The sequence below is a fragment of the Felis catus genome, chromosome B1 (genome assembly GCF_018350175.1).
Source record: "Felis catus isolate Fca126 chromosome B1, F.catus_Fca126_mat1.0, whole genome shotgun sequence".
Taxonomy (NCBI): Eukaryota; Metazoa; Chordata; class Mammalia; order Carnivora; family Felidae; genus Felis; species Felis catus.
In genome coordinates this window covers 151958473-151975926 of record NC_058371.1, presented here as the reverse complement: position 1 = coordinate 151975926, position 17454 = coordinate 151958473, and the positions used below count along the sequence as shown (strand labels likewise).

The 17454-nt window shown below is 32.1% G+C and overlaps 1 protein-coding gene across 7 annotated transcripts in view; it reads right to left on the bottom strand.

The window, feature by feature from the left end:
* EPHA5 (EPH receptor A5) overlaps positions 1-17454 on the bottom strand; it is a 355806-nt gene that overhangs the window by 170286 nt on the left and 168066 nt on the right. For 6 of the 7 annotated variants that reach the window (XM_023253073.2, XM_023253075.2, XM_023253074.2 and 3 more), the window contains exon 4: positions 1683-1838. The exons of the other annotated variant lie outside the window; for it this stretch is intronic. In XM_023253073.2, the coding sequence (XP_023108841.1) occupies positions 1683-1838 (156 nt within the window). The remainder of the gene's footprint in view (positions 1-1682; positions 1839-17454) is intronic. 7 annotated transcript variants of the gene reach the window in all.

Below are 17454 nucleotides of genomic sequence, written 5' to 3'. Positions count from 1 at the left end.
CTTCTATACAAGTCCCAACAGTCTTTTGAGAAATGTGTACAAATTAGTGTTCTTCTGAAACACAGTATTAGAAATTCACACACCTGGAAACAGAAAATTTGAAGCCTCAAGTCCTTTAAGAGGACGAAGCAGTCCCTGCCACCAGAGCACAGTCTCATCCCAAACCTAACAAACTTACAGAAAGGGAGACTCAATTCTGTGCTGAGAAAGAGAAAGATCATGGCTGGATCACTTAAAGAAAATAATTATTAGAAAACTAAGGAAATTTAAAAGATAATTCAAGACATGGTTTTCTCTTCCTAATTTACCAGCCTATTGTCTATCCACATTTCCCTCTACTTGGACATCCTTTTGCTCTGAATAATTGAAATCATCTCTACTGTAACCAAAGTGTATCACTTTCAATCATAGTTTTATCTCCTCTATTCAAATGCAACCTCCCAAAGTGTATACAATAATGTCATTTACTTATTTGAATAGGAATTGTTTATAATTAGTAACCATCTAACCCATAAAACTATCAGTCTGGTGATAAAAGAATTGTCTTTAGCAATACAAAGCTAATTAATATCAATGATTTGAAAAATTATGAAAATATGTCTCACTGACACTATGGAATTCAACCTTGAAATTCAGGTAAAATTTCAGTTTGTGACAATTTATTAAAGGAATTGTATTCCTATTTATATTTAATAGTAGAATGAATGTCCTAGAATAAATACTAAATTTCAAAAAGTTTTATCATCATCTTTGAGAGCAATGGCATCTTCCTGGGATCAAAAATAATAAAACAAGGCAAGGTCATGGATATTGAATGTAATGAGGAGAGGGGATTTACTTTCTTCCCTTTCATTTTGAGTTTTTGTTTCATTTGCCATAGACTCTGAATGTGGAAAATTTATGAAAGGATTTCTGTCAAATACATAAATGTGCTTCTTTCTCAGAAATCTGTGGAACGCTAGAAAAACAAAACACCAAAGACATTGAAGAATGTGGATGCTTCCACTGCGGATGTTGGAATTAAATATTTACTATTCATTTTTCTGATGATATGATTATGTGCTATAATTAATTAGAGTTAGGGGCACTCACTAATAAGAAACATGACAACTGCTTGAAAGTCCTAGCTAAAAATTTGGTTTTATATTTGACTCCTAAATCCTATTTGCCAACCCTCACCACTCCACGTGGTGTTTCCTACCTTTTTTTATAGATGACCTTCTCACTGGCCCTTGTAGTTTAGTGTGGCAGGTAAGAAAAAAAAAAAAAAAGGCACAAGTGCCATTTATTGTATGCTTATGTGATCAGAAGCCTGGGTTGGGAGAAGAATGAAAAAAAAAATTACTGTGAATAGCGAAGTGGGTTCATCAAAGTCATGTTTAGCCATCCTGAACACTAAAAGAAATCAGAAAATAAAATAAAATATACTTTATCTGTCTTAGATGTTAAATTTGAAATTAGGGAAAATGAATGCTTCTAACAGTGAGTGGTAAAAGAGACTCAAACTTTCCAAAGCTTACTCAAGAAAATCGAAATTTGGTAAAAAAAAAAATAGCTATTTTGGAAGATTAAACATTATGCCTGTTTTTGGGAAAATGGTGATAGAATGCAACAGGCTCCATCATGCTCTTTCTTCGGAGTGGTGAAAGTTCGGATCACCAAGTATCAGTGGGTTTCCTTACTTGTGCATGCCATTGTGGGTGGATCAGACTCCCTCCTGAAATAATCCTTTTCACAGACACAAGAGGTTGAAGCTTCCTCATGGGTAAAACTGTGAGGTGGACATTTGCTGCAGGTCTGGCTGTGAGGTGAGGCTTTGAAGAACCCAGGTCTGCACACTGTCAAAAGAAATAAGAGACTAAGCTTTTCCTTGGAACAGATGCAGTGTTTGTTTGGTGAATAATGCCATTATTTTGACTAGTATACACAGATTACATATAACACAATATTTGCATTAATTTCAAAAATGTTTCACAAGCTTCGGAATCATAAATACCAGCCTATTCATTCAGATAATCAAATATTTAAGTATTTAAATTAAACATGTCTGGAATATGTGTATTTTCAGTGACTTCTATGCTGCAGGAGCTTATAAGGAATTATATTATGAAAGATAAATACTTATATGTACTTAAAACTTAAGTAGTCTTTTGAGTATAGTTTTCATTAACTCTGTTATTAATACAAGTGTGTTGAAGAAATGCTAATTTTCCCGATGCTCATAAAACAGTAAGGTGCATAGTAGGTGCTTGAAATTTTGTTATTAAATTAAATAATTAATTAATTGATTAATTAATTAATAATTAGTAGGTGTTAAGAGCTTCATAAATTTTGTTATATTTGGGAGAAAGCATGGGTGAGCTGGTGTATCATTCACATTATATTGATTTCAGGAGGAGTCCGATGTTAGGCATTTACTTTACATTTTACTCCATTTTAGAACTATTTGATTCAACAAGCATCTATTCTGATACAGTCATATTTATACTGTACAAATTATTATGATCTATAAAGGATAGAAAATTTGTCTTATTCAATTTTACATTCATAATACTTATCACAGTGTTTGACCACAGTAGGCGATCCTAAATTGTTATGTAACACATAAATGAATGAAAGACATAGCATGAAGATTGTGACTGAACTATTCAAAATCACATAAAGAAAATGTTCTTTGGGTATCTGTGTTAACATTTCTGTTGGTGGTCAAATAAGTGTTAATAGAGTTTATCTTTTTTTTTTTTTCTGCTCATTCCCTAACCTCTGGTATCTTTATTTCTTCTGCATGGCTAATAAAACCAAACTTTTAGTCCAACTTTCAATATGTGGGCCAATTGAAAACCACCAAACTGATGGTTTGATTACCTTTTAGGGCTTAGATTACATAAAACTAATCAACCGTATATATCTTTTCTATTTTCAGAATTCAGTACATACACTTAAGAGCATTTATTCAGGCATCAATGGAAATTTGCTAAAGCTGAAAGGGGAACTTGTATTTCAACAGAAAATTTTGATAGACATAATGAATTTTGGCTAATTTTCATGTGCTATAAATGATTTGGGTTTTTAGTAATCCATGCTAACGCTTTTTGCCATCACCATGAATAATCAGGAATTGACAAAAATGAGAAGGGACTTTTTTCAGTAGATCTAATTATAGCGATAGCAAAGCCTTAATGCTCTTATAAATTCACAGAGAATGTGAAGGTATTTGAAAGATAAGAAGAGCTTTTTGATAGTATTAGGGACATTCTTGTAGTCAAATGATTAGGAAAAGATTTAAAATATTATTTTTCTTATAATAGGATTGCTGTAGCAACCAATACCATTCATTGCTAAGTTATCCATTTTTTCTTCTTTCATCCTCTACAGTAAAACCGTTCTCACTTTAAACACTATTTATTTTCAAAGACATGAAGTGTCAATCCACAATTCTGCCTATTTGGAAATAAGTGATCATTTATAAAACAAAAGGCATTTATTTTCTTTTAATGAATGACTGTTAACTTAAAAACTTATTTTGATACCATATACAACACTGTTATTTAACCTTCCATAGAAACTTTGGAAACAGAAAGAAATGTAAAAGTAAGTTAAGGTGGTAAGTGTATCTTTCTCACCAGCAGTTCAACAAAATCCTTTCAGCAGATGAGTAGGACAGAAATTTTGCTTGGTACTAGGTCACAGAGGTAAATAAGATAGACATGTCTCTGCCTTTATGAGTCTTAACAGTATTACATGAATAATTATAAATATGATTATGATAGAAAAAAAGAAAGAGCATGGAAGTGAAAATTGATACCTAATTTAGACTGGAATATCAAAAAGACTTCTTAAGGAAGCTGAGCCTCTGCTGAGATTAAAACAAAAAATTAAAAAGGAAAATTATCCAATTTGCATTTGCATTAAGGGGGGGGCATTAGAGTGCATTATTATGCATTAGAGGGGCAAAATCCTTGCAAACAAAGAAAACCGGTGGAGAGCAAACGAGGAGATAGAGAAAACTAAAAGATCAGGGTGATAGTAGACTTAAAATGGCAGAGATAAAGTTAGAGAGGGAAAAGGATACCAGGTCACACCTTAGAAGTTTTATTGTTTGAGGTCATTACACAAATTTTAAGCAGGGAAATACTGAGATCACAATGATGTTTGACAGATCAGCGTGGGTAATGGATTAGACAGGAATAGGGATGGAGCCATTTTCTCAGAGAACTCCAGGTATGAAATGAGTTTGGGGGAAGATAATGATTATGCTTAAGGTATTATTTATTTTGAGGTTAAAGAAATTCACATAACGGTATAGAGAGTAAAACTGTGAGCTCAATGTTTTCCAAGAAAAAAAAATACATGTATATGTAATTATTCATTGCCTTCAAATCATGGCCCCCAATCCAAATGGGACCTACAATGCTGCAAGACAATTTTAGTATTATTTCCTTAGTTAACTTTGGTTTTCAGCACCAGCATGATTATTTTGTAGCTTCTCCTCTCTCTTCTTATTCCTTAGAAGCTCTATTCCTTTGTGATCTCTCGCTAGTACATTTTTCTGTGTGCTGAGAAAATAGAAGTCATTAAAGAAACTTGCTTATTTTCCTATCACCAAATCTCCAAGCCTATGTGCACTTGTAGCCACCCTCTCTCCCTTCTTTCTTATGAAAAATTGAAATGTGTTTTTGCTTCTACCAATGAAAAGTATCTTTATTTGAATTAAGAACCTCATCTTTATTCTCTGAGAGTAATCTTTCAAATTATCTACTATCCCTTTTACATACTCAGTTTCTCTCTCTCTCTCTCTCTCTCTCTCTCTCTCTCTCTCTCTCTCTTTCTCTTTCTCTTAATCTCTATCTCTCACCTAGTCATTCATATGACCTCAGTACAGTTTTCCAGAATTTTTCAATGGAAACAAAGTGAAGCACAATAAACAAATAACAACAATAAACTATCAATCTCACTTGATCTCAGTTCTCTCTGTAGCTATCAAACAGTTTTGCTACCCTTCAGAACACAATTTCTTAAATTATTTTTCCATACATGCACCTCTAGTTCCTATTTTAAATCATACATTGGCATAGTCCACTCCCCTGAAATTGGTTTTGTTAAGATTGCAGTCATCTTGTTGCCATACTTCTCAACAGCATTTGATCATGTCATTTTTGGGAAATTCCAATTAATTTTATTACAAAATGCTAGCATAGTCTGCAAGTTTCCACACAAAAAGAAATTCTTCAAATATGGTCTTCTCCCATACTCAGTGTCTCCATCCATACTAATCTACTTATAATTTCTTGCACTTGGGAAACTCTTCTATCTGCTTCTAAATATTGCAGGAAAAGCATTCTAACCAAAGAAGAAGAAGTGTAAGAAAAAGTTTGTAGTCCATGATAAGGACTTTGGATTTAATCTGAATGCATTTGGAAAAAAACTGGGTATTTTTTTTTTTTTTTTGAGGACACTCCTTCTGTCAAGCACTGTGGCAAGGGATATTTATATTGTGGTCAGAAAATAAAATTTGTACTTGAAAGTACCATGAATCCACAACATATATGGGGAGGCCAAAATAAAAAGTGATAATCAAAAGAAGCAAAATTGACTTTTTTTTGCATTTTAATTACAGCCATATTTAACAAATAATTATTAAGGTGAGTATTAAAATTTCTTTTAATTCCATCTCGATATCGTTTACTTAAACAGTTAAACATAAAGGCAGCTTCTGGAGCAAAGTTGTGTCAAATAATAATTGTATGTTGCCTAAACATTATTTAGAAAATATTACGCAAGTCTATTTAAGTTGAAAGAGGAGTAGGAGACAAAAACTGTATCCTCTATGAATATGCTTCATGAAACTGATTAGGCAATCCTTTGGAGAGAAGGAAACTTTTTTTTTTGGAAGGAAACTATTTTTAATAATTCCTTTACTGTCCATGTTCCAAGGCTCTTTTTAAGTGCTACCTTTTCCATATTTGTGATGATGTCCATGGCTATATAATCTTTCTTTACACATCTTTTAGATCTAGAAACTATTTATTTAATATCTATCTTATGGCATATAGCAAAATTTTTGTCAGTTTTATGTGTAGGAATTTTCACCTGCCCCCAACTCTATATAAACATTCTGGAGAATAGAAACAGTTCATTTGATTTTCATCATTTGTAGCATAATTCATTGTATTGAGTACATATTCAGCAACATTTATTGGATGGATAAATAGTATATTTGTGTCCTTCTCAGGGTCAAAATGACACAGCAGAACTTAATAAAAGCTGATGAAGCTAAATTATTTAAATATTAACTCTTGACAAGTAAATAATAATATGTGTTATTTACATCTACACTGGCTACTTTAGAAATTTTACATAAGCTACCAACATTCCAGCTTTCATAGTTATCACTTAGAAAATTAGGATGTTAATTACACCTATTAAAATAGTTTTAAAAATCTAAACAAATATACATCATCAGTATATGAATTTCATTTGTTAAAGTTGTAAAATGGTGTTACCTAATCTAATGAGAAAAATTTTTTAAGTTCTCAAAATTGTCAAAAATGTTTAAACTGATAATTTAGGATTTTTTCCCCACACTTTTTTATTGTCAATTAAATTATTTTTAATGTTTCCAAAAAACTTTAGCCTTAAACGTTCATCACCCTTGGGGTACCTAAGTGAATTCATCTTACAATTCAGGAACATGGTCACCAACAAAAAAATGTAATGTACAAAATACTGGCTAGTCTTATTGAATATTATCATTCTCCTCACTAGAATTAAAATATACAGATCATTTTAAAATACCTCCATATATATAAAGAAATGGGAATAGAAATGCACAGACTGTTTTTGTCGTTATTGTTCAAGATATAATTAATCTTCAAAGTGTTATTGGATTTATCCAATTATGCTTTATGAAGAATGACAGAAAATCACTATGAGCAAGAGTTTCACCACAGTTCTATTATATGTGAATTATTGGAGGATATAAACAAAATCAAATTTACTTTTTATACAGATTTTTTTAAATGAAGTGCCCACAAGATAGTTCAGCCCAAATTTAAAAGATGCGTTTATTAAGAAAATCAGCATAACATAAGATTACAACTAAAAATAATCTGATAATATGTATACCAAAATTAAGATGATGGATTTATCTTTATATTTAAAATATATCCTGAGCATAAAAAAAACTGATAATGAGTTAAAACAATGATACGTTAAAAGAGGTTTTGAAGTAGGAATTCTATTTTTTAATGTAAGTTATTGTGAAATTGGCTAATATACAGTGTGTACAGTGTGCTCTTGGGTTTGGAAGTAGGAACTCTAAAACTTGACAACATCTTTTGAATGCTTGCACACAGAAATATGAGAAAGATACTACTCAAGAATTTTAAAAAGCTTGTTAGTTAGAATACAACTTTAGATGGTTAAAATAAATAAGCTGATTTTAACATTGCAAAATATCAGAGAAGAAAAGAATAGTATATTTTTATTTTCTATTTTAATACCAGCTTAGTTAACCCTTACACAGGGTTATAGTAGTTACAGACATACAAGGTAGTGATTCAACAATTATATACACTATTAGTCAGTGCTCACCATGATAAAGGTACTTTTAATCCCCCTTTCACCTACTTCATTCCCTCCCATGCCTCCCTTCTGACATGCTGTATTAATTTTTTGATATGCTTTATTTTAAATGAGTACCCTCACTTAAAGTTATTTTTTTCAATAAGAATATTTTTTCCTTGATGCATACTTCAGAATACATGGTTCTAAAAGATATACATAAAATTTCTATTTAAGAAAAGTGGAATATACGTTTTCCTCAAGTACACATGGAATTCCCTGGTTAAATCATAGAAAAACAGATGTAACAAATTTAAGAAGACTGAAATCATACCAAGTATATTTTCCAAACTCAATGGTACAAAACTGAAGATCAACAATAAAGCAAAGCTGGAATACATATAATGCAAATATTAAATATTTAATATGTAAATATTAAACAATACACAACTGCACAAGCTGTGGGCCAAATAAGAAATCAAATGGAAAATCAAAATATATCTCCAAACAAAAGAAACAGGAAACATAATATTTCCAAACCTATAAGATGCAGCAAAAATATATCTTAGCATGAAATTCATGCTAAAATGCCTGCACTAAAAAAAAAGTTAAAATAAACAATTTAGCATTATACCACAAAGAATTAAAAAAATAAAAAAAAAAACTTAGCTGAAATTTAGTAGAGAGAGGAAATAATAAAGAAAAATCAGAAATAAATAAAATAGAAACCAGAATAAACAACAACAATATTGAAAGAAATAAGTAAAAACAAACAAACAAAGTTTGAAATGTTTTAACTACATTAACTAACAAATAAGGCAGAATACTCAAAAACCAAAATGAGAAATAGAAGAGAAAATAATACAACAGATAACCACAGAAATACATAGTATGACAGCAGATTACTATAAGTAATTATATACCAATAAATCAGACATTTTAGAAAAAAGGCCAGATAATTCCTAAAAATACACATTACCAAGATTAAATCATGAATCTTGATTCCAAGAAATAGGAAATCTTCTTAGACCAATAAAAAGCATGGAGGTTAAATTAGGAATAAAAAAAACAAAAAACAAACAAACAAAAAAACCTCCCAGCATAGAAAAGCCCAAGACCACATGGTCTCATTGGTAGATTCTATCAAACATTAAAAATAATAATAATAATTAATGACAATCTTTATCAAAATCTTACAAATAATGGAATAGAGGGAACTTATTCAAAATTATTCCATGAGGCCAATACTACCCTGATACCAAAGCAGGATAAAAATGATATAAGAACAAAAACGTCTAGTTTGTCCCATATAAGGATTGTTACTGAGACATTCTTGTGACATCCATTTGTATGATAAATGTTTCTCTATACCCTCAGTTTCCATCTGCAGGTGTCTTTAGGCCTGTAACAAGTCTCTTATAGGCACCATATAGATGAGTCTTAGTTTTTTAATCTATTCTGAAATTGTATGTCTTTTGATTGGAGTGTTCAGTCCATTTACACTCAAAGTAATTATTGATGATATGTATTTACTATTATTTTACTTTTTTTTTTCATTGTTTAGTCAGATTTTCTCTGATCATTTCTTGACTTGGCACTTTGGTCTCTCCTTTGCATCTCTCCTTCTATTCTGAATGATACCCTTGCTGGATAGAGTATTTTTGGCTACAGATTTTTCCCATCCAGCACTTTGAATATTTCATGCTACTCTCTTCTGGCTTGCCAAGTTTCTGTTGAGAAATCTCCAGCTAGGCTTATGGATTTTCTCTTGTAAGTTAAGGACTTCTTTTGTCTTGGTGCTTTTAAGATTTTATTCTTTATTACTGTATTTTGCAAACTTAATTACAATAAACCTTGGTATTGGCCTGCTCTTGTTGATTTTGATGGAAGTTCTTTGTGCCTCCTGGATCTGGATGTCTGTTTCTTATCCCAGATTATGGAAGTTTTCTGCTATTATTTCTTGAAATAAATTCTCTGCCCCCTTTCTCTCTCTTCTTCTTCTGGGACTGTATAATAGGAATGTAATTACATTTGGTGCAGTCACTGAATTCCCTAAGTCAATTCTTGTGTTACATAATTCTTTCTCTCTTTTATTCAGCTTCACTATTTTTCATTATTTTGTCTTCTAGGTCACTAATTCATTCCTCTGCTTCTTCCAGCCTTGTGTTCATTGCATCAAGCCTCTTTCCAATCTCATTTATTACATTGTTCATCTCTATTTAATTCTTTTCTTTAACTCTTTTATCTCTATGGTGAGGATCTCAGTGATGTCTTCTATTGTTTCCTCAAGCCCAGGGAGTATCCTTATGATCGTTGCCTTAAATTCTCCATCAGGCATGTTACTTATATGTGATTTGCTTAGATCTCTGGCTGTGGTATTATCTTGTTCTTTCATTTGGAGTGAATTCCTGTGTCTTGGCATTTTATCTAAGTCTCTGCTTTCTTCTCTGTATTAGATAAGCCAGTTTTGTCTCCTGCTCCTGAAAGTAATGGCCTTATGCAGAGGAGGTCATGTAGTGCCAGGTGGCTGCTCTATCCTTTAGGCCAGGCATCTGCAGGGGTGCTCCTTGCCTGGTGGGGGCAGTGTTTTGTCCCTAGCTTGAATGTGGTTTTAACTAGATGTGCTCTGCTATAATTGTGGAATGAAATCTGACACCAACTCTACCAGAACTGAGGCCCTGCAGAACTTTCTGGTTGGGAGATGTGGTGTAGACAGGGGTTTGTGCTGGTCTTCTGGGGTAGGAGCACACTGCACTGGGACTGAGGCAAGTGTGACTGAGGAAGGCAGTCTGGCCAGAGTGCAGGGAAATGGAGCTTGGTGTAAGAAAGTGGAGCAACCAACATCAGCACTGTGCTATATCTCCCACTGGTGCCAGTCGTTCTGTGTTTATGCTGAGGGGTAGGGGAGGTCAATGGTGCTGGTCAGCTCCTCTGTTCCAGGAGAGGTGTCTCTGTGAACTCTGCCTCCCAAGGACCTTTCTGAGAGGAGTGAATTTTCTTCCCACTGTGTGCCCTGGGCATTCTTCAGATTGCTATTTCCATGCTGTGGGCCCCTGGGTTGTCTGCCTGCCTTCTCTCCAGGAGCAGGGCAGTGCCATCCCAGTGCTATCTCGGCCAAGTCCACTAACCTTTAAAACTCCAGGCTTTAAGGCCCACTGTTTGCAAGAACTCATGAAATCCAGCCTCTCTTGTTTTCTAAGCTGTGGGGAAAACATTTTCTTTGTGCATTCCCCTGTGCACTCTTCTCTGTCTAGATCTTCTCAGCAATCATGGCTCCCTCGTCTTCACAGCAGTTGCAAGCTATTTCTCCCCTAAACTATGTCACTGCACTTCCTACTCTCTTGGATATGGCCTCTTCTCTCCCTTTAGTTATGGAGTTGTTTTTTTTTCAGTCTTCTGGAAGATTTCTAGAGTATGTAGGGTGATTTGATAGTTATTTGTGTTTGTGGGACAAGAGGAGGGTCTTCCCTTTCTGCTGCCATTCTGGGGACTTCTTCCAGAACAAGAACACTATTGATAAATACATTGTCTCTCTCTCTCTCTCGCTCTTTCTCTCTCTCCATTTATGTTTATGTTTATAATTTAGGCCTCCCAAATATTAACAGAAAATCCAATAAATTACATGGTAATTATAAATGAAAAGTGCAATTAATTGCTACATATCCCTTATATATTCATTCATTCAATATATGTAATGAGCCATGCTTATGTGTCATGAACTGTACTGGACACTGGACCTGCGTACCTAATTAAAACCTATTCATCGCCATCATGCCATTAAATAATTCAGTCATTTGTAACAATTGCTTACACATATTTTGTCTGGAACATATTTAGACTTTCATTGATTGTTTAATATTGTTTAATATAAATACACACATTAAAAAAAACTCAAATGACACTCAAAATGACACTCAAAAATGACAATTGTCAAAATGACAATTCAAAAATAGCATCATGTGTGGGCATGTGTGTGTTTGTGTGTGTACAGAGACAAAACCTCATGGTCCCTCAGTAAGATACTAAACATATATATAATCCAATATCTTCCAATTAAAAATAAAATACAGATGTGTAACTTCAGAAACTTTAGGATTGTATCACTTTAAAATTTTAATGTTTCTAAATCTGTATCTTTTATACATCTTTTATACAAAATAAATTCTATATTTTATAGAAATACTGTATCATGCAGTGTCAGTGATCAATTGTAATACTGACCCACCTCCCATAGTTCAGATAAGAAACTATCACTTCCTCTACAGTTTAGAAAAGACCAGAATATCCTTAAATTTAGTAAAAATGTATTCTATACCAATATCTCTTCCTACTTTATGTCTAAGATTAACATTTATATACTTCATAACTTATAACTAAAAAAATTAGAAAATACTCAAAATTTAAAACATACTGAAGAAAATAAATATCAATATAACCAATTTATAAGCGAGGATGGAATGTTTTCTTTGCTCAAGTAAAGCATGTTGATCAATTGTATTTTGTTCAATGTTGTATGGAAACCAATTTGACAATAAATTTCATTAAAAAAGTATTAATTCACAAGGGATATGTTTCAGAAGATAAAATAGTTAAATTTTAGTTTCATAAGTCTAAATACCAAGAAACTTGCATAGTATCCTTAGAGAACATTCTACAGTGATATGACAATATGTTTCTCCACCTTGGCAACATGGACATGCTTAAGATATAGTAACAAACCATGAAGCTCCTTGTGGTTTGGAATGGACTGACACATGATCCTTAAGCTGTGGAGAGTTGTAAATCATATCACCATTTTATATTTATCTAGCTGAATCTCCATTAAAATAAAAGATACATAATTTCAGCATTTTTTCAAAGTCTTCTACAACCTCTCTACATAAGAATGAATATTTATTAGAGATAATAAAACTCATGGTATCTCTCAAAGCAGAGATTATTTTCTCCCTTAGTTACTGATGGATTGAAATTCTCTATAATAACACATTATGATAGATAATTTTAAAGTTTTAATTATTAATTTCACTGGATATTTTTCATATCTCTGTAGTTTCCATAGATATTTAAGGTGCTGAACAGTTTTGCTCTCCCAAACAAATACATATGAATCAATTCAGATCAGCATACTTCAATAATAGTGTGCGTAGGATATGTATGGAAGTGCGTGTGTATATGTGTACAAAACACTATTGATATCTCGTTAGGTATTTTCCCTTTTATTAACATTTTACTTAGATAAAGATTGAAAAGGATACATTGAAGGATTTAGGAGAAGTTAGTATAAAATATTTTTGAACTAAACATTATACCTTCTCTACCTTTAAACATTATCCTTACTTTTTCATGGATACAAACAAAGAGTTATATATCTAAACAAGAGTTAATCTTGACATCAACAAACACCATATGCAATTGTTTTATTGTATCATTTTGGTCCTATGAACAACTTTGCTTTTCAACAGTGTTTCACAATTTAAATTCTTTGTGAGTTAGGAAGCATGAACTACCAAATATGTTTGAAGAATCCAGATCTCAGTGAATTTGTAATTTACAAAATCAGAAAAATAGTAATTAATTTTAATCAAATTAAATTACTTTTGAATTTTAAATGATAAATCTTCTGGTACTATTTTTTATTATGCATTCAATCAGTGAAAGGATTAAAACTGAAAATAAAAATCCAGGAGATGACTAGATTATGAAACATTGATTTTAGAATTCCTTTTTAGAATACCTAAATTCTTTTTAGAGTTTCTAAAAGTTAGCACCATGCCTTGAAAATATTTTAAACATATTTTTGTGGGTTAATTCATTTCCAAAATGCATAATTCTTTTATATCTTCCCAAGAAAAAATAATGTTTATAATTATTCTATAAGTTTAGAGAAAAGCCAGAAATCTATGCTTTTGAGAATAAACATATTATGGAAAACTATACAAAAGGGGAAATCTGTAGATAAATGCTATCTTACCTATAACACAGCACAGTTTAGCATTTGTTTATTGATAAAAGGACATATTTTCTCTAAATTAAAAGGTAACCAAGTGCCCCACTTACATTTTTCTCTCATTGTAGGCACAGATAATTTTTCTGTACAAATTGCTGGAACCTGATGCCATTTAGGCCTTTTCACGTTATTTCAAATTGAATATGTTAAAAAATTAAACATTGATGAATATCATAAAATAATCTTATCAGTCTTTAGTGTTTTTCTTCATTATTGAATGATTCAATCCATGTGCTTTTCTGACTATTATTTGTGATAATATGTTTATAGCTTTGATAGAAGGGATGTATTGTTTAAATATTAAGCTAGATGCTTTATCCTGTAATTGAAAGAAAGCCTTATAGCCTGTGTATTTGATTTGATGTATCCATTATGTCTAGAATCAGGTAATGAAAGGCAGTTTGTTTACCTCATGTTTGTATGGTCATAAAATAAGTCCAGTTATGAATCATGAAGAGAATATGTTCCAGTTAATGCAATAAAACTTCCATGAAGGGATAAAAACATCCAACATAATATATGTTTTGAAAGTATATGCAATGTCTGACTCAGGGTCTTGGCCTTGACAGCTAAGGTAAAAATAGTGATTTCTTTTTTTTTTTTTTTTAAGTTTTTATTTATTTTAGAGACAGAGACAGAGCATGAGCAGGGGAGGGGCAGAGAGAGAGAGGAGGACACAGAATCTGAAGCAAGCTCCAGGCTCTGAGCTGTCAGCACAGAGCCTGACGCAGGGCTTGAACTCACAGACTGTAAGATCATGACCTGAGCTGAAGTCAGATGCTTAACCGACTGAGCCACCCAGGCGCCCCTAAAAATAGTGATTTCTGTTATGAACATTTTTCCTTGTACCATTGGTCATTACACCTTAGTTCAGTAACTCAGAAGACAATACTGGCTGTGTAACAAAATAATATCTCCTCTGATAAGATGAAAAAGTACACATTAAATATGTACTATTTTAAAATAAAGAATAAACTATTATATGTAGTATAAATGCATTTGTGATTACATTCTCACTTTACAAACCAAACAACCACAACAAAAGGAAAATGTATTTCTCAGTACAGTCACAGAATTACTGCCCTGAATGATTATAATTTAAGTAAAACTTTAACGATGTAGTTCTTTAAGAAGCATAGATAGATATAGAGAGATTACCTATAAAAAGTGTTTGAAAACTATAACTTGCCTTAAAACAAATTTTTTTTAAAAAATTGCCCTGATAATTTGTGGGAAAGTATACCTGGAGTAGAAGATAGAGCTAATTTTTAGCTAAGACTATATATATATATATATATATATATATATATATATATATATGTATATATATATACGTATGTATATATATATGTATATATATATATACGTATGTATATATATATGTGTGTATACACACACACACAAACATATATATATATATATATATATATATATATATATATACACACAGTGAAGTATAAAGAACACGTAAGTCATGCAGTTGTTCTAATCCAGTTTTCTGCAAATTGTACACTGAGAATTGAAGTGAATTAAACCATTTTGCAAGTGTTCAATTCATATCTATGAAATATTCTTCTTTCAAACTGAAGGTCTGTGACTTAGCAAAAATAATTGGTTAGTGCAGTTCATTTGGTTAAAACACTCATCTAGTTGTCCCTAATTTTCAGTGTGCAAGTGTCCTACTGAGTCTCAAATTAAACTATTTCAGATGTCATCATTAGGGGCAAAATTCTTTACTCACAGAATGGGAACCCCATGCCCAAAATAATTTGGTAAATAACTTTAAAAATAAACCTTATTTCTAAAACTTTCACTCAGGCAAACTCTTATATGTATTTCATACCATCATATATTACATTATTTTTATTTGCCTATGTTTAGTTCATACATTTTTTTCTTTTTAGTTTATTGTGATCAGTACTATAAAATCATTCAGTCATCCCTAGCATTTATTTTTATGCCCTAGCTATCTGGCAATCTCAATTTCAAAACCAGAATAGGCCTTGGCTTTTTTTCAGAAGCCAGAGCAGGAAGAAAAAGGGAGCCAGAAAAACAATAACTCTAAATGGTTGATCTCAGGGATGATTAGAAAGCAGTTTCTTTATTTTGTAATATGGAAACTTAGACTTTCGGGTTATAATCGTAACCCAAATTAGATTATATTTTGAAGCATATTCCTTTTCCATTGTCATTTTATGATTATCCCTAATCTACCACTGTGTCATCAAATGTCATCTTTTATAGCCACATAACATAGAGATAATAATAACAATAGTCATACTAATAAAACAAACTGACATATATTCAGCATGTCCACTAGGGCCAGTTAGTCACTGGAACACTACACAGATCCATATCATTTAATTAGCACAATGATGATATGAAGCCAGTGGATTAATGTTTCCATTTTATAGCTACAAGGCTAAGCAATCTGCCTAAGACCTTTCAACCAGCCAGTATTAAGTGGTGAATCTGGGAGTTCAGCACAGATGTATTTGGTAACACAGCTCAGCTTTCTCACTGTTACTCTGGAGAAAGCAGACCTTGAGGCACTGCACTGTCTTTCTTGTTCTTGGGTAATAGTCACTCTATCTAACTAACCGTTCTCAAGGATTGAGGATTTCTCAGAACATTTTAAATGTATTGTATGAGATATAGACTGCTATTAGCCAGATCGTAATTCATTATTTTTTTTCTTATTACTGTGTTCTCCATAGTGCTTGTTCTTAACTCTCTCACTCTATGTGGCCACACACGCTCTCTTCTTTGGTTACAAGAACATAGATTTCTAGGTCACACAGACTTGAGTTTAAATCTTAGCAATTTTACATTGTATCTATATGACCCTTGAGAGATACTTTATAACCTTGAGTCTAAATTTACTTACCTGTAAAATATGGATATTTTAAGTATTTAATTGGAATATATATGTATATATACAATATTTATGTTATATGTAATACACATGCACCCATAAATGTGTAGCATAGAGCTTGACAGAGAATAAGCACTCAATAAATGATACTCTTTAAAAAGCTATTATAACAAAAAGTATTAATATGCCAATGGTCATCAAAGTATAGTTGCCTCTATGGCTGTCTAGTTGGATTCAAAACAATTAATATCTCACAATGCCAGGACTGTAGCAGTGGCCATGACTTTGGACTGCCACATGACAGACATAATCCACACACTTGTTAGACTTCTTCATAATGCTCAACAGTAATTCCTTTTACTTCCCTTTCTTTTTCCCTTGAAGGAACTAAAACTTGGGTGATAGTAAAACTTGGGTGGGGAGTAAAAACTAAAACTTGGGTGATAGGATACTTCCTATATCCTAAAATACACAGGAAGAAAAACATTTCAGGACTTTAAGCCGTTTAACCAAGATACAAAGATTTAACTGTCTGCCTAAAATCATATAGAAGTTAAGGGCTAGAATTTTGGCTTCTGGTTCCAATGTTATGCTTTTTAGAATGTATTATTAAACTATTCTCAGAAGGATCATAAAGCGTGTTTAAGACAAAAATGAATCCAATAGAACCAAAAGCCATTGAAAACACTTGCTGTCATTGATCTTGTATCCTTTTTACTGTTTCTCTTCTCTCAAACATCTCACAGCTGTCTTTACTAATGTTATCCACTCCAGATTTAGATGGACATCACAATATCAGAAGTCTGAGAAGAATGCTGAATGGGCATAAACAAATTCAAAATTTTCACTTCCTTTGAATTTAAAACTTTAAGAGACTATAGCATTTATAAGGTTTATCTTTTTAGTACAATCAGACATAAACTTCTATAAGGCTAAAATTTGAGCCACTTTCCTTCCTCAAGCATAAAAATTCTCAAAAGTTTATCTTTAAGGGCTTCTAAAGATGTAG